The sequence below is a fragment of the Sebastes fasciatus genome, chromosome 1, assembly GCF_043250625.1.
Source record: "Sebastes fasciatus isolate fSebFas1 chromosome 1, fSebFas1.pri, whole genome shotgun sequence".
Taxonomy (NCBI): domain Eukaryota; kingdom Metazoa; phylum Chordata; class Actinopteri; order Perciformes; family Sebastidae; genus Sebastes; species Sebastes fasciatus.
In genome coordinates this window covers 11126658-11145710 of record NC_133795.1, presented here as the reverse complement: position 1 = coordinate 11145710, position 19053 = coordinate 11126658, and the positions used below count along the sequence as shown (strand labels likewise).

At 39.0% G+C, this 19053-nt stretch overlaps 2 protein-coding genes across 2 annotated transcripts; both read left to right on the top strand.

Annotated features, from left to right (window-relative positions):
- The first annotated feature begins 778 nt into the window (after positions 1-778).
- LOC141777128 (uncharacterized) lies at positions 779-3812 on the top strand. Its single transcript, XM_074651110.1, has 5 exons — positions 779-948; positions 1986-2275; positions 2359-2406; positions 3126-3236; positions 3325-3812. The coding sequence occupies exons 1-5, from the start codon at positions 829-831 to the stop codon at positions 3413-3415; spliced, it is 660 nt and encodes a 219-aa protein (XP_074507211.1). The 5' UTR covers positions 779-828; the 3' UTR covers positions 3416-3812.
- A 1435-nt stretch (positions 3813-5247) lies between these two features.
- myorg (myogenesis regulating glycosidase) lies at positions 5248-15439 on the top strand. Its single transcript, XM_074628873.1, has 3 exons — positions 5248-5385; positions 9297-9667; positions 10770-15439. Exons 2-3 carry the CDS (start codon positions 9405-9407, stop codon positions 12562-12564), a joined length of 2058 nt encoding a protein of 685 aa, XP_074484974.1. The 5' UTR covers positions 5248-5385; positions 9297-9404; the 3' UTR covers positions 12565-15439.
- The last annotated feature ends 3614 nt before the right edge of the window (positions 15440-19053 follow it).

The window sequence follows — 19053 nt, the reverse complement described above, 5'->3', positions numbered from 1 at the left end:
GCTTAACGTGGCTGTCAAACAAGGCCCGGCCACTGCGGCGAGATGAACAGCCAGTTCCTGTCACTGATAACTCAGTGAGAGCGGTGGAGACACAAAGGCACCCTGCAGCGCTGGGTGAATTATTGATGCTGCATGTGGCATGCTGACAGTGAATAGAGGTGACCCTGGGTGGTGGTATAGGGATGGGAGATTCTTAGAAATCCCATCCCTCCTCTGGTTTGTTCCAGTCATGCAGATCTGATAAGATTCTGTTGTGACTACGAGGTGGCTAAACAGCCGGGAGCTGAGCCTTCAGTGTTTGAGATCAGTGCCGGCTAGTTTGTGAGGGCTTCTGGGAGGGAGGTAGGTCATGGATAGTGACCCAAGGTATGTGTGTCTCTGCAGGGGGCCTGGGGCTTTAGGAGGATTAGTGGCCAAGTGCTCAGGTAGCACAAAGAGTTGTTCTGCTTCAGCAAGGATGCTCTCAACCTGACTCTGCTTCCAACATACAGATTCATCTCAATACATTTTTACCATCTATTTGTCGATGAGTGTCCAAGCAGGATTTATAGCTACTGATGCATGCACAAATACTATGTTGTAATATATTAAACACAGTAAAAGTAATGCATACCAGCAATACAGGTGGCATGCACAACAAAGCAACCATTTTAAGCACATGTAATAGGCAATTTTGCAGAAAAATAAGTGGAAGTAAAAAAGCAGCAGATGCACAAGTGTGAAGGAAAGGGAGGAGCCAACAGGTGACAGGGGAGGAGAGGGTTGTTCATGACTTTCAGGCAGACTGGAGAGAAGCAGTGGAGAATAACTGTAAGACAATAAGTGAAGATGGCTCCCCAGCTCTACCTCACCATGTACAAAGAGCAGTTTGCCTCTCCTGGCACAATGAAACGAGAACAACTTCGACCCACCTCTGCCAACCGCAGGAACAACCCCCAGCCCCGGCCGGTAAGAGAGGCTCAGCCAAATAGACTGCATGGGTTTAAAGGGATAAAGTCATTATATAAGATTGTGCAAAGACAAATGTTGAATTTTTTTAGAAAATGAGAAAATGCAAGTGGTATCAATCAATGTAATTTAGCAAATAATGTTACTAAAGCAATTTAACACATTTCTTGTGGTGCATTTAAGGTCAAACAAGCCTAATTGGGTCACTCTCTTTATTGTTCTTCATTTAGCATTAATTGGCGGCTGGTTGTTTACATTTCCCCCCTGTGCCTGGTGAAAGCTGTATAACATCTATTATTCAGTACTTCCTCCATGCCTCTTTATTTATCCCCACATGGAGTAAACAGAGCAGAGCAGAGAAGAGAGTACAGTCACCCTACCACAAAGGGAAGAAACAAAGAAAAAAAAAGTACTTTAAAGTATTCAGTGTATTATAAGGATAATAATACAAATAGGAAAGACATTTAGGAAAAATCCAAATGACATTTTAAAACCTGAATGCTCTTTTACATTTAGTATTGAGAGAAAGGAATCATTTTGGTTTATTCAACGAGAATAAAGAAAGTAAAATATATATAGAAAGTACATATAAGATGCCGTGTACTAGGGGTGTTGTGATATACCGGTATTGACGATAACCGTGATATTTAAAAAATGAAATACTGATATCATGATAATAACACACATAATAATATTGTGTAAATAATCCAGCGCCTCTTAAATTATTTTATATATGCAGTTATAGTTGCAGACTCTCTCTCTATCTCCCTACATTCGTATTTTGAGTGTAATTAATTTGTCAAAAAATTGCACAATAAACAAAGTTAAAGATGAATGTATTTCTTTTTTCTTTTTTTTTTTCTTTACAAAAGATATCACAATAATATCGTTATCAGGAATTCTTTTGGCCACTATAATCGTGTAGTGATGATCTAATTTTATGACAGCCCTACTGTGTACGGTATATGTAAAGAGGAATGTTCAATGTTCCCCTGATCTTCTTCTTCTTCTTGTCCTTCTTTTCATTGCCTTTCCAGGATTTTCTGTTTCCCTGGAGTCTTCAGCCCAACTACAGGTCACGCCGCACACCACCACAGACCTCGCCCTCTGTGGACACTGGCCGTCCACTCTTTCCTCCTGTCAGACATATATCATTCCACAGTCCAGTTACGACTTGTCCAGACAACAAACCAAACCACATGCCTCCTGTCAACCCATCCACAGTACCAGCTCTGCCCTCTGCTGACGGACTGCAGAAACTACAGCTGACTGAGCCTCCGTCTGGCTCTAGATTTAAGCTCCACGCAGCTTTGAAGAACCCAGCAAGGTAGTATGAGATCCCTTTAATCTATGGTCCAAAGATGATTCTAAATACACAATGATTCTAACTGATTTTATTTGTATTACTAGAACGGGTTATCAGAGGATTGTTCATCCACTCACAGCACAGCAGCTCAGGTGAGAGAATGACCTCTGACCTCTTCTTGCAGCCTTTAAACCTGCAGTAGGCAGAACGTTTTTGGCATCACTGGGCAAAAACTCCATAATAAACTTTCAGCATATTGTAATTCAAGTGTTCTGAAAGAAAACTAGACTTCTGCACCTCCTCATGGCTCTGTTTTCAGGCTTTAAAAAATTTAACCTGTGACGGGAGACTTTGGCCAATCACAGGTCATTTCAGAGAGAGCGCTCCTATTGGCTGTATTCTGACTGGTGGGCGGTACTTGGTATTTCCTCAACTGTTCTCAACATGGCTGCCGGGTCACAAACTGTCTAATTTTACAACTAAACAGTACACTACAAAATGTTTCTGAAAACATTTGATAGAATATTGATTAATATTTGATCATCGCTGCCTAGTTTGACCGTTTGATTGGCGTTCGCGAGTGATTGACAGCTGCTCAGAGACGGACGGCAAGGCTCCAGCTCGGCTCTGATTGGTTGTTTTCCTCCTGTCTGTGAAATCTTGCAGATGCCGTCAGGAGCACCGGAGGACACCGGAAGGACATAGAGGCCCATGATTTTTTCCAGATTATATTTATCGTTTTATTAAAATAACTCTTTTAATCATATTTGCTCCATTTCTACCCACTGCAGCTTTAAACCCTGAAAACACTGGATACGCTGATGAGCATTATAGAGCGTTAACTGAGTGATTCTGACATTATTTTTGACAGGCAACACGCAGGTGCTCAGCTTCAAACAAGACCCCAAACCAGCAACCCTCAACACTACTTTCCACGGACACAATACTGGAGGTCAAGTTCTGGCAGCAGCCAGGATTTTAGGTGCATATTGAACTTTATTTGATAAACAAAATGTGCCATAAATAAGAAGCAGTGAGGTCTAATTTTTCCTCTGGTGGTCTCTCAACAGCGGGTGCTACAGCTGCTTCCATGTGGTGAAGCCCTACCAAGCAGGACACTACATCATACACCCCGAGTTTGTGTCTGAGTGCCTTCGTTAGGACTATTAGAGCACGGTGGGGACCGGGGACCCGCAGAGGTCCTTGAGGGGATCGTTAGCTTCACTATTGTTTAATTCTCCACTAATTAACCCAGCGAGGCAAGGTGTAAGAATGAATAATGCAACTGTAGGCTGCACTCTCACCACTATTATCTCCCTACATACAGCACCGTGGCCACTTTTACAATTCAGTACTAAATCAGCAGCAAAGATCTTCCCCATAAGGGGCTTGTGGTGATCAAATCGAACGAGGCGCTGTGGCCCTAATGTGTACGTCTGTGGCATTAAAATTTTATCCTACTATTAGAGAGATAATTTTCTTCATTTGATATCGGATTTCTTTATTGCATGTTTGGGGGGTTAAAACAGCGGGTTTTACTCAGGGGTATTGCATACTTATGATGGTTGTTATTATAGGTCATTTGTAGTAATAATATCATATAATAGACAAAATGTACTACATTGTGTAGCACAGAGAGACCTCAAGTCCCCATAGAAATAGAAATGTGTTTTTTTCTACCTTTGCAAATTGCAGTTCTTTAAAACATGTTTTTGGCACACTTGCGTGTCGCTATACAACCAGTGTGTTCGTATTCGTGTCTCAAGTTCAAGTTCCAAGTTTCAGTTTTATTTGTCATGTGCAGATTAACACAGGTTCAATGGTAACATGTAAAATGAATATCTCAATATAATGAGAAACTATCTCAAAATTTTAACTTAGTATCTCAATATAACGAGAAACTTTTTCAATATTTTGACATAGTATTTCAATATTTTGAATTAATATCTCAATATTTTGAAATAATATCTTGATATTTTGAATTAGTATCTAAAAAATAATGAGAACAATTCTCAATATTTTTTTAATATCTGAATATTTTGACTAAGTATTTCAATATTCTGAATTATTATCTCAATATTTTGAATTAGTGTGTCAATATTTTGAATTAATATCTCAATATTTTGACTAAGTATTTCAATATTCTGAATTATTATCTCAATATTTTGAATTAACATCTCAAAAAACTATGAGAAACCTTCTCAATATTTTGAATTAGTATCTCAATATTTTGAATTAATATCTCAACATTTTGAATTAGTATCTCAATATTTAGAATTAATATCTCAATATTTTGAATTAGTATCTCAATATTTTGAATTAATATCTCAATATTTTGAATTAATATCTCAATATTTTGAATTAGTATCTCAATATTTTGAATTAATATCTCAATATTTTTTATTAGTATCTCAATATTTTGAATTCATATCTCAATATTTTGAGTTAGTATCTCAATATTTTGAATTAGTATCTCAATATTTTGAGTTAGTATCTCAATATTTTGAATTAATATCTTAATATTCTGAATTAATATCTCAATACTTTGAATTAATATCTCAATATTTTTACTTACTATCTCAATATAATGAGAAACGTTCTCAATATTTTAAATTAATATCTTAATATTTTTAGTTAGTATCTTAATATTTAATATCTCAATACATTGACTTAGTATCTCAATATTTTTTACTTACTATCTCAATATAATGAGAAAAGTTCTCAAAATTTTGACTTATATCTCAAAATCATGACTTAGTGTATTTTCACTTAATAAGTCAAAACACTGAGACACTAAGTCATTATTTTGAGGTAGTTTCTCATTATAATGACTTACAGGAATTTTTTTTCATCACAGTGGTAGAAATGAGCTTCCATATAAACAACAGTGTAATCTGAATGAGAGAATAAACAGATCTCTGTTCCCACCCTCTGGACTACATTTCCCATGATGCAGTGGGCGTATAGAAGGCGGATACGCATCAACATGCCTTGGTGCGTCTTGTGTTTTTCTGTGAACTGTTGCAAACAAGTTGTGCTTGGAGCTGCTGAGCTGAGGAGGCTGCTGCTGATCGGAAACAAACTTCTACTTCTAATGAACTGCTGCAAGTAAAACGGGACAAACATAAACGGTAATAACATGCTGCTTTACTCACACATATACCGGGTTATTTCCATTCCGTTAACTTTCTTGCACAGCAACTTTCTATGCATCCGAATATGGGCTGCTATATGGGGGCTACACGTTGAGGATACATGAGCTAAGAAAACTTTTTTTTCTGCACAGTTATTACCTTATAAACGAATGTTTGCATGCACTGTATGCATGTTTTTATTTGATGTAAGAAATATGCACAATAAGTTAGTTAGTAATGAAACAGTCTGGTTCAGAAACATCCCAAGAGAAGATTGTTACTGTTGCTCTGTAAAGTTGTACCATGTAGGCCTCCTTATATATATAGGCTGATATTCCTGTTTATTATATTATTATATTAGTAAAACTCATAGACTGATGCTAATCTGACATGCTCAAATCATGTCAAACTACTGTAAGGGATTTTAATGAGAAACTATCTCAAAATAATGAAAAACTTTATCAATATAATGAGAAACTTTATCAATATTTTGACTTAGTATCTTAAATTTCAAGTTTCAGTTTTATTTGTCATGTGCAGATTTACACTGGGTCAATGGTAACATGTACAATTAATATCTCAATACAATGAGAACCTCTCTCAATATGTTGACTTATTATCTCAATATAATGATAAACTTTTTCAAAATTTTGACTTAGTATCTTAAGTTTAAGATTCAAGTTTCAATTTTATTTGTCATGTGCAGATTAACACTGGGTCAACGGCAAAATGTACAATGAATATCTCAATCTAATGAGAAACTTTTTCAAAATTTTGACTTAGTGTATCAATATTTTGACTTAATATTTCAATATAATGATAAACTTTCTCAATGTGTTGATTTAGTATCTCAAAATGTTGACTTAGTATTTAAATATAATGAGAAACTTTATCAATATTTTAACTTAGTATTTCAATACAATGAGAAACGTTATCAATATGTTGATTTAGTGTATCAATATTTTGAATTAGTATCTTAAAATTTGACATAGTATCTCAATAAAATGAGCAAGTTTTTCCAATATTTTGACTTATTATCTCAATAAAATGAGCAACTTAATCAATATTTTGAGTTAGTATCTCAATATAATGAGAAACTTTATCAATATTTTTACTTAGTATCTCAATATAATGAGAAACTTTATCAATATTTTGACCAAGTATCTCAATATAATGAGAAACTTTATCAATATTTTGACCAAGTATCTCAATATAATGAGAACCTTCTCAATAGAAATAAAGTTAAGCCTACTTATATAGGCTAATATTCCAGTTTATTAGCAGAGTATAACTCATAGACTGATATAACTAGCCTACAGTATAGCCAGCTGCAACATGCCACACACACTCTCACTCACTCTGTGTGTGTTTTTGGAGATAGTGAACCTCTCTCTGACTTGTCTTCCGACTGTATCAGCACTTCTCTGTTTATTTTTCTCCATGTCGGAAGAGATAGTGAATCAGCTGATGTGGCAGATAAGAACCCCCCTGATCACACCATAAACAAAGAAATGCTCCAGTCTGAACATTTTCTGCCTTTTCACACAGTTTCAGTGAGAAAAACCTGTTGGTATAAATACTTTTGTACACAAAAGTCACTATATGCATGAAAAACAACAAAATAAACTTTTAAAACTCTATTTGTGTGAAAGAATTGTAATTAGAGCTAAAACGATTGCTCAAACTGTCACTACATCCTGACAGTAGTACATGAGACTTATGATCTGTGAAAAAAGCAGGTTCCTCTGCTTCCTTATCTTGCTCCAAATGGCATTTGAAAGATTCCACCGCGGCTGCAGAAAACAACCAATCAGAGCCAAGGAGTCTCTAACGCAGAGTCAGTCGCTACCTGTTACTACCTATTTCTCGCCTCAAATGTTTTCAGAAACATCTTGTAGTGTACTGTTTAGTTAGAAGTTTGAGCTTCGCGAGCAGTGATTGACAGCATCTGCAGAGACTGCTCGGCTCTGATTGGTTGTTTTTGTTCGGGAGCGGTGGAATCTTGCGAATGCCATTGTGTGCAAAAAAAGGAGGCAGAGCAACCAGATCAGGATATAGTGACTGTTTATTTATATATACACTGTATGTATATACAGTAGCTAATTGCATTACAGTTGGATTTGCAAAATAATAATAATAAAAAGGATAAAAGATTAATCGTTAAAGTAATTTTAAGGAAAAATGTAATATCTCCAGCTTCCTCTCTGGTTCTAAATGTGGATATTTTCTGTAAAGCTGCAATGATTAATCTATCAGTTAATTGATAGAAAATGATAATCAAATGTAAGGATTTGATGCTTTGTGTCGCCATAACTGAATATCTTTGGGTTTTGGTTGGTGGAATAAAACAAGCTATCTAAATAGATCACATTGAGCTGTGGGAAATACACTATTTTGTGATGTTTTATAGACAAAAAGATTAACTGTTTAATTGAGAAAATAATCGACAGATTAATCGTTAAAGAAAATAATTGTGCGTTAATTTGCTGGTCTTAATAAATTAAATATCTTTGGGTTTTGGGCTTTTGGTTGATTAAAACTAACAACTTGAAGACATCCCCTTGTGCTCTGCGAAGCTGTGGTGGATATTTTACAGTTTTTACAATTTTACAGGCTAAACAATTAATTGAGAAAATAATCATAATATTGATTGATAATAAAAAAAACAATTGTAAGCTGCTGCCTGATGTGATAAATGTCATAACTCATAGATTGTCATCGATTAAGGTCTTACATCCGTCCCTGCACGTTTCCATTAAAAAGAACAAAGAAGACATGAATAAATAAATACAGTAAATCTTCTCCTGACTTTCTTGGTCAATTCCAGCAGCCTCCGAGGAACCAACAGTTAGTTCTCTGTTAATTAATGATGGGCTCATGTTATCACTCCTGTTGTTGGGAGAAATCCATACTAAGGGTGGTTGAACACAGAATTAGTCAATTAGATTGCTAATTAATAGCAAGCATTTTTTATTATCGACCCTCGCTGCCAGGTTCAGACCATGAGGGTCAATTGCAGTTAGGACTAGTCAGCAAACAGGGAATCTGGAGAGGACTGAACTCCCCTCGGTCGGCTGTGCACCTTAATCTAATCTATTCTGATTAGCTAAAGCCACAATAACTAACATCAACTAATTAATTACCCATAAGACTTTTTGCTGCATCCCTGCTGGGAGGGACAGTCACACCTAAACGCAATAGAAACTAACACGCATGTGTGTTTTTTTGGCTTGAATGAACCAGGTTTCTTCCAGTTGTGGTTGTTCTGGCTTGATGGAGCACAAAGTTTAGTATTCTTTCCTCTCCTTCCCAGCACTGGCAGAGCTTTAAGGCCAAAAATCCCCTTTTCTTCTCCTCCACTTCCTTACATACAAATGAGTCCTCTTTCAATTGAACTCATATGTTCGAATTACCGCTGGGAACATCCACTTTATCCTCTTATGGGTAATTGTCAGTAGATTTGTTTTGTTAAATCTCAGACACATCTTTAAAGTTTACATCCTGACAGCGTAATACCTCTAAGTGCTGTGGAATCACTTAGTGCGGCAATGCAGAGCATGTAAGACAATGCTAGAAAAGTAATGGAGGCTTTGAACTGACAAGAAAACACGATGGACTGAGGAACAGGCTGGCATCTCATGCTGATCTGGCCGGGCTGTTTTCCTGAATCTCTCTGATCTCAGTCTCTGATAGATAAGTGATTGTAAAGTATTTCTTGACTAACCAGAACTGGAAAGCGATATTAGGTGAATGATCTGTACAAAGGCTCCAAGTACAAGCAGTCTTTTTGTTTTATTTTGAACACGTTTTTTTTTCTTAAAAAACAGTGTTGCTATGAAAAGAGCAAATATTGCATGAAGACCCAGACACTGACTTTTTCAAAGCTTGTTATTTCTCTCTCATGACAGGCAGGCAAACAGGCATATCGACGGGGCCAGAGCGCAGCAAACGAGGTTCCCTGGAAAACATTTCCATGCTCTTTAGAATAGCAACACTCAGATTTGCCCTCTGAAGTCATGTACCAAGTTGTACCGGGAGGAGCAGGAGGCACAATTACAGATGTTATCCCCAAGCAGAAACACAGCAAGGACACTCGACCCTTAGTCGGAGCTGGAGTAATCGGCCTGGTGCTGGTAATTGCAGCAGTGACTGCGTGGTGTTATTACATCGCCTCTCTACGCAAAGCTGAGCTGCTTAAGACTCAGCTCCTGGATCTGAATAAAGATGGCTACATTATCCGCAACCAGGGAGGGTCTATTGTTTTCAGAATGGATTTCAGGTTGGTATTTTTCAATGGTCTTTCTTGTTATGTTTGTGCAGGCTGTTCTGTACTGTAATTTGTATATATTTCAGAAAAATCAATCATCGTGAACCCGAAAGTATGAAGAGCGCCAAACACTGCATAGGGAGGGGGGAATGGGTGGGTCAAAAATACTAGGGATGCACTGATCAGACTTTTTCATTCCTGATACCGATAGCGATACCTGGGCTTTAGGTATCGGCCGACACCGAGTACCAATCCGATACCAGTGTTTAATTAATAAGCTGTATACCTCACTGTGTGGAAGTGACTTGGATCATTCTTTTATGTGTATGGCAACATCAGGCTTGACTTAAACATCTCTTTCCTAACTTTGTAAAACAAAATGTAACAAATAAATACATAAATTATCATTTTGTGAATAATAAATTGTACACCAGCAACTTGGTAAAAACAATCTTCAAAATTAATAGGAATTACAATTCAGGTGTAAACCTTTTTTAATGCAGCAACAAATTGGGCAAAATTTAAACAGGAATTTAATGGATCGGCCCCATTTTCACCGATAACCGATCCAGCTATTTGAGTCAGTATTGGACCGATATCCGATCCGATCCGGTATCGGTGCATCCCTAAAAAATACCAGACTTTCGCCCAGGAAAGCGTTTTTCTTATTCCGTGTGAAACCAGAAGTCAACGTTGACTTATTCGTCACGCAACTTCCTTACTTAAGTTACACCACTTCCGTAGTTATTTTAACCCAAACCAGGATCTTTTTCTGAACCAAGTAGTTTTGTTGCCTAAACCTAACCAAGTTGTTTCCCGTAAAGACGGAAGTTTATTTTGAAAAGACTGCGTGCAACAAGCGGAAATTGACACGGGTTGTTGGACATTTGTCATATGTTGCTGGACATTCGTAGAAAAACGCTCAAAAAATGTGGAATAACTTTTTGTAAGATATCATACGAACCGTTGTATGAGGATACGTTTGTTTGCGTAATGATGCATATTTAAGATACATAAAAAAATGTATGCCAGTCATTTCAGTGATTTAACAGAAATGTGAGGTGTATGTTGAGTTGGATTGCATGTAAATGAGATTATATTTAAATCTTGGCAGGTCAGGTACGCTGGATTTGGACTCGTGCTCCAAAGAAGGGGAGATTCTGAGCTGTGACCGCACCACTGATGATAGAAAACTGAACTTCTTCATTGAGACAGTGCGGCCCAAGGACACTGTGCAATGCTACCGTGTGCGTTGGGAGGAACTGGCTCCTGACATTCCTGTTGAGCATGCCATGACGTACACGATGGCACACTGGTATGGTGGTGCAGTGTCAGCAATTCAACACTGGCCTATTTCTATTAATGGCCAACAGCCTCCCAAACCCTTTGTGACTAGTGACATCTACTCAAACCGCAATGAATTTGGTGGGATTTTGGAGAGTTATTGGCTGTCATCCAATGCCACGGCCATCAAGATAAATAATTCAGTGCCTTTCCACCTCGGCTGGAACGACACAGAGAAGACCATGTCCTTTCAGGCGCGATACAACGACAGTCCCTTCAAGCCGGACCCAGGAGAGGCGCCGTGTGCTGAACTCAGCTACAGAGTGTGCGTGGGCTTGGATGTGACGTCAATGCACAAGTACATGGTCCGCAGATACTTCAACAAACCAAACAAAGTGCCTGCCAAAGTCATGTTTCGCCATCCTATATGGTCGACCTGGGCGCTACATAAGACTGACATTGACCAAGAGAAAGTCTTGGCGTATGCGGCCAACATCCGCAAATATAAGTTTAACTGTAGCCACCTGGAGGTAGACGACCGCTACACCAGCCGCTACGGAGAATACGAGTTTGACCCGATAAAGTTCCCCAATGCCTCGGCCATGTTCCAAAAGCTGAAATCAGACGGGTTTCTGGTGTCACTGTGGATTCACCCTTTTGTTAACTATGACTCAGCAAACTTCCACACTTGTGTAGAGAGGGGGCTGTTTGTCCGGGAGCCTACGGGCCGGCTGCCAGCGTTGGTGCGCTGGTGGAACGGCATTGGCGGCATTTTGGACTTCACAAATCCAGAAGCCCGCGATTGGTTTTCCTCCCAGCTGCGTTCTCTGCGCTCCAGGTATGGGGTGACGTCTTTTAAATTTGACGCAGGGGAGACTAACTACTTACCGTGGAAATTTAGCACCAGAACTCCCATTCGAGACCCAAGTTTTTTCACAAGACGTTACACGGAAATGGCCATTCCCTACAACGACAGAGCTGAGCTGCGCAGTGGCTACCAGTCCCAGAACATTTCCTGCTTCTTCAGACCAATTGACAGAGACTCTGTTTGGGGCTACGAGTTGGGTCTCAAGTCTCTTATCCCCACAGTGCTCACCATCAGCATCCTCGGCTATCAGTTCATTCTGCCAGACATGATCGGAGGGAATGCATATCTGAACCGAACAGATGGAAATCGCGTGTTACCCGATCGAGAACTCTACATCCGCTGGCTGGAGCTGTCGGCCTTCATGCCCTCCATGCAGTTTTCTATTCCACCGTGGGAATACGACAACGAGGTGGTAGAAATTGCTCGGAAATACACAGACCTCCACGAGAGTATTGTGGCGCCACGGGTCCTGGAGCTGGCTGGCGAGGTGCTGGACACCGGGGACCCAATCATACGGCCCCTGTGGTGGATCGCCACTGGTGATGAGACCGCCTATAAAATCGACTCCCAGTTCCTGATTGGAGATGACCTCATGGTAGCCCCAGTTTTAGAGCCTGGAAAGCAAGAGCGTGACATCTACCTCCCTGCCGGCCGCTGGAGAAGCTACAAGGGGGAGAGATTTGATATCAAGGAGCCGCTGCATCTCACAGACTATCCTGTTGATCTGGATGAAATTGCTTACTTTGTTTGGGTGTAGCAAGAGAGGAATGTAACGCTGAACAGACTTGATAAGACTTTGCTGCAATTTGCTTGTAAGACAAGCTTCACGAATTTAGCTTTTTATGCTTGGCTTTTATGCTTGTATGAAAATGTTGTTTGTTTTTGGGAAAGCTTTTCTGCAACAACATATGAAGACTATTTTTTAAATTATAACACTACATTACATCACAAATGTGAAACTGTTTCACTCAAAAATGCTCAAAACCTCGTCTTAATTTTTAATGTCATTTAAACGAATGAATGCATCATCTTTTTTGTTTTTTTGCATTTTTTGTGGTTTAATGGTAAGATAGCTAGGTAGTGTCCTTTTAAAGAGAGACTGTGTAACCTTTGCTGACTGGCAGCCACTGTAGCCATAGTGGCAATTATGGGCTAATGATAAATGTAATATAACAGTAGCACAAGTAGAAAAGAGTCATACAAGTCGACAAACTGACTCAATGATGTCAGTTACACAGCAATATCTGATTAAAGTTGGCTAACATTAGACACCATAAGCTACTTGTAATACCCATAGACTGTATATAAAGATGGACGACGTGACAGCTCCCCAAAAGTGAAGCCCAAACGTATTGATCGCCCCCTGGTGGCTGGCTGCAGTATAGGTCATAAATCCGCCCCTCCATGTTAGCGGATGGGACATAGGCCAAACTAAAAAGTCAAATAATTTTTTACCAAAGATGGTTTCTGTAATTTTAGATAGTTCTTATCATGCCGGTGTATATTCAAGTGTTAATCTTTGTGATGAGTTTGGTTTCAATTACTTATTTGATGCTATAAAAAGGAGGTGAGACGTCATGATTGACATCTGTAATTGACAGCTGCTCACAGTAGTCACGGAGCTGGAGGCTTGGGAATAGTATAAGAGGGTAATGTAATTTTAACTTTCCATAACCATCACAAGTCTGTGCCAATTTGATCATAAATGTAGTTATAGAGATATTATGGTTAGTTGTTGTGTCTTTCTAGCCAAACAGCTACCGTGGTGCTAACGTAGAAGCTAGGTAGCTCACGCTAACTTGCCACAGCCGTGCTCGGCTCGTGATTGGCTCGGGCGGGTGTGTGGGCGGGACCTCGATACCGTGGCTCCAGCCCCCCCGATCACTACTGTGTAGTCTCTGGCTCCAAATAACGTCAAAATCTCAAGAAGGCAGCTCCCTTATCTGGGATATTTTGGCTTCCCTTTTGTTCAGTGGGAGGAAGTGGAGACGCGTCGTCCATCTATATTTACAGTCTTTGATCATACCAGACGAAGTAAGGCTGCAGCAGCAAAACCTCAGCACATATACAAGTTACGTAGTCTCACTTTAAAGTCACTTACGTATATGAAACATTTGTCAAAAAGGGAATATGCAAACTGTGAATTAAGTAAGGCCTAGTTGTCGTTGTATGCCATAAAGTTGGAAGTTAAATTTAAGCCAAACCGACCGTATCGTGGGAGGACAACTGTAGGGGTGTCGTTATCGCCATTAAGCAGCTAGTAGGCGACATAAAACCTTCTTTATTGATAAAAAAATTCAGCTTGACTGAGATATCCTACTTTCCTTTGACACTAATGACTCTTCTACTCTACGCCGAGATACTTTTCAGGAAGTCAGGTTTTATGCTTCACTTATCAGGATGAATGCTTGAAGTATAATCATTACAAACTGCATGTGCTCTAATTTGTGGAGCGCAGTGTCATGTAACTACTCTTAGCCCAGAAGAAGATGCCTTTTATTAGGCACTAAATATTTTATGCTCTTCCTCAGGTAACAGCTTTTTTTCTGGCTGGTTTTGAAGTGTCTGGTTGTGTCTTTGTCTTTATTGTGCTTTGCTGACTCTGAATGCAGCTAAACAGCTCGTCATACTATGATGTATAATGCATTGAACGCAATAACCTAAGTGATAATGGTCTGGTTACTTTACACCGACTTGGTATGGAGTGTTTATAGATGCCTTTTATCATCTTAAATGGTACAGTGCATTTTTTCACCTTGTGTTTTGTTAATGTGAATATTTTGTAACCGCAGTGACATCTCTAAGTGCCATTTGTTAATAATTACTGCCACGTACTATATGTGATTTGTTGTTATGCTATACATTGAATATTTTACATTGCTATATTGTACTTTTATTATGTAAGATTATTGTTAATTTAACCCTTTAAGAGGGGAGTTAACCCTTCATGTACAATCACATGGTCAACAGAGTGAATGTACCATAAATGCCACAAAACTAAATTTTCCATTATGTGACTTCAAACTTCTGAAAACATTTTTGAAGTGCATCATTTTATATCACAGATGCGACTGATATTGATTGTCGCATCAAACTCTGCATAAGGCAGCATGTGACTAAAATTGGGAACATGGTCCAGCTAATTTTGACATGAAAATTACTTCCTTTGTTAGCTTTTCAAAAAAGTTGTTGAGGCGGATTCTGATGAGCTTAGAAGCTGCAATAATAACAACAACAAAAAGTATTTTATTGTGAAATAACGAAAAGGAAACGTCCACATTTTTATGGTGCAATTTTGTCATTTGTTATTTTATTTTTGTTTAACGGCGTCTGTGTGGCTTACAGGTTGACCTCAGTGGTTTGATTTCATCATAACAACACTACCTATTTATAGCAGTTCTCACTCAGCATCTGGGCCAGGCCAACCTCTGAGGCTATTTCTGTCTTGCTTCATGACGAATCTCAGAGACTCTGTATATCTCGGACTGAATGTTGCTTTGCTTTTGGCTCTTTTTGACCCAGCGTGTGTTGTCTGCTTCGAGTTATTGTAACCGAACATTGCACTAATTTTGGCAAGAGTGCATATTTGATGTCATTTTTTTAATGAATGTATTAAAAGGAATCAAGTTTGACTTTTTTCTGCTTGCGAGCATTTTTGTTTTGCTGAACTTGCACACAATAATCTTTGTTTGTTGTTGTTTTAACTCTCTGAGACCCAAAATAGACCTGTTTTTGTGTCTTTTTTAGAGGGGAGTACAGGAGGTCGTTAGGGGGGGATAGCAGGTCAGCAGTAGATGTCACATAGAAGTGGTGTACATCATCTGAAAGCTGAGAGCCTGAAGATTAATTTGAGATGCAGCTCAGCACTGTGTGTCAAGTTGTTCTTGTCATAAATCAGAAATAATCATGAATTCATTCATAAGAATAAATTGTATAAGGGCTTAGAGCATTATGATGGAAGTATATGATGGTCATCCCCATGCTCTACTATGTCTCATAAGTTGTTGCAGCAATTTTGGGGTTGATACCATTTGTTACACAGATTTGGTGCTAAATTTAACCATTTTTTTTAATCTATGGAGAATTGATAAAAAATGATCAATAATCCCTCCATAATACCACATTAAGACGCCAAGACCTTGAGGAACACCATTGAAAAAGCCATATTGTGATTTGGTAACAAAAACTTTTGACATTTAGAGATTTCTGCAAGAATTACATTTTTCGGCGATTGGATGGTGAGCATTTCTGTTGTGTAAACTGCTCAGAAACCCCCTTATTTTCAATCTACCTAGAAAAGCCATCTATCCTCTGAATGCTCTAGGTCTGTAGTTTGTGGCTGTAAAGTTTCATGAGGCTATGATTATTCTAGAGGCCACAATAGTTCAGGTTACGTATCGATCTCAAATAGTTAAGGTCAGGCATAAGGTTAGGATAGGTCATCAGTCAACGAGTCTTGCGAGAGTTTTTGCGAGTTTCTGCTGCTCTTAGAACAGATTTCGCAGTTTGTGGACTCCCCTCTAGACACGACCGAGACTCGCGGGTACCCATAGAATCCAATTTCATTCAGGTCAGAGGTCAAGGGACCCCTTTGAAAATAGCCAACTATTCTGACATGGTGGATACCAATGGATTCCTCAGGTTTAGTACTTTAGTTTCTTATGATATCTGTATCTTCACTCTTGCTCCAAAACTGAACCTGCTACAGCCTCTGAAAGACGTTAAAGACGGTCGGGATTGCCTGCGGGGCTCCGGGTTAAAAATAAACACCATATAGTACAAAAAACACAAGTGCAGCTGATTAGACCGTTATCAGGCCATTAAATAGGCGTTATCGGGCGCTATAAGTACCATATACAGTATGTGGGTCAATACTACACCCAATAGTAGGTTTTATCATTTATTCACATGGTAGAACACCTAAAGACGGTATAAAAGAAGACAGCCGCGACCTCTAGCGACCGTAGTATTTATGAGCAGAAGCAGAAGTCAGGCGCTAGACATGAAACTCCATAAGGGGTGGAGGTTGGAGGCAATGGATGGGACACAAAACACAGGGTTTATACCCATGTGGCTGGAGTTTGCTTCCCACGTGAAATCAACAATGTGTAGTAGTCTTTGTGTTCACAAGGGTTACGTGTTAGTTTTGAAACGCAGTTATTTTGAGCCAAAACACAATGTTTTCCCCTAAACATAACTAAGTGGTTTTGTTGCCTAAAGAAGCCTTTTTGTTTGTGTTCAAAACGTAACATTTTGTTCAGTTTTACAACGTGTTAGAACATGTCGCTTTTAAGTTTTTCTTTCACTTTTACAATGTAAGGGGCATAGAAGGCCCCTATTGACCCACATCTATGAGGTTATAGCGACTGATAATGCCTATTTAATGGCCTGATAACAGTTGAATTGGGCATTTTGCTACCCAGACTACCGCTACCAGATGACTGACTGTAAATCCTCTTGAGCCCAACTTTTACTCTTTTACACACACATAAAATACAAGAAGAAAAGACACCTGAGGTCAGTAAGCTGACTGGGCAACCAGTGAGCCAATAACAACCTGTAACCTCTTATGAGTCTGCAATACATGAAAGCTAATGTGCCTATCAATTCAGTATTGAAAGAGACACCCTTGAGGGACTTTTCCAACTTTTGGCACCCGGCTCATCACGGGGGCGATAATGACAAGGTGATGAAACAATTGTGCAGGTTATTTGGAGGCTGTGTTCAGATCAATAAATAATCTGGTGGTTCATGATGTGAGGGCCAGAGAGCAAGTGATATGAAACGACCAGACACCAAGAATAAAAAAAAAAGAAAAGATAAACAGTAGGAGATAATAGCAACAATATTTATTAGAATCACAGCCGTAAGCAGGATTGTTCTGTCTGAGTTCAAACAGCCTGGCAGGAGCGTTTCTTACAGCTACTGTCGATCTCTCATATGTTTGGGGAATTTATTCCATTTCGAAACAGCGGGGATATGCTTCAGAACTACTTCACTTTATTTGCCAATGCCTCATCTTTCTTCAGAATTGATCTGGACTTGCAGCCCGTGCGGGGAGGACATACATTCATTGATTAGCTGTCCGTGTGTTGCTGGGATCAATATTATTTGTCGGTTTGCTTTCTGCAATCATATTGTTTGGTTCTGCCCATCTTTTCATAGGCTGGACGAGTCATTTATGTAGCAGCTTTAAGGGGAATTTGGAGATTTTTAGGGGAAAAAAGGAAAGATTAGAAAAAAAAGGACTATGTTATGATAAACGATAGCGGCTTGAATAAATATTTGTGCTCAGTTCAATGTGTTGAGGCATATTCTGCTTTACGGTTTTTACTATTTTATGAATTTGTTGAGTTAAATGAAGGAGAAAATGCATAATTACTTGTTGCTGATAGCAGTAAGAGTCGAGGTAAGCGCATTAAACTACAATACAGAGCTTTTAGTATACAAAAAAAAAAATTTTAAAAAAATTATTCACAGGTTATTTGTGAAAAAGCTGTTAACAGATATTGAAAACTGAACAAAGACGTGACATCTGTGGGTGTTTTGGCCAGCATGTGGTGCTGTAGGCGTCCAGAAGGGTGCAGTGTAGCTTCATTGATAAATTCTCTCTCTGACATGTCAGTGGACCACGGTCCAGATGTTATGTGCGTACACACACTCTCACACACATACTCACACTCACACACACACACACACACACACACACACACACACCAAGCAGGACACAAAACTGGCAGAGCACTTCCCCCTCTTCCTTCCCCACCTGTGAGCCCACCTGTGTGTCCATCTGCAGAGGAGAGACGCCAGTTGTTCTGGTTAGGAGCCAGTGTGTCTCAAGTACCTTCCCATATCCTCCTTCCATGAGGCTGTCTGCTGTCTGTCCCCCCCAGTAAAACATATACTGTATATATTATACACACACTGAGAAGTGGTGCTCCGAACAAGAACCATAAAAACACTAAAAATAGATGCATCTTTTGCAATTTCCAACTGGTTACAGCCTCAATTGTTAGGAATATCTGAGAATACTTAGAATAAATAATGATCACAATCAAGAATTAGTGTAAAAATGAATTATTTAATGGCAATATTGTAGTGCATGCTTCTGTGGCTTATAGAGCCGGAGCTTTGACATTGCATTTTATCAATTTATGTTAATGTGCACTGCTAAATTCAGCTACACTTGGATTAACTACTGTCACATATAAGTTAATTAATTAATAATATATATTCTAAACAACTT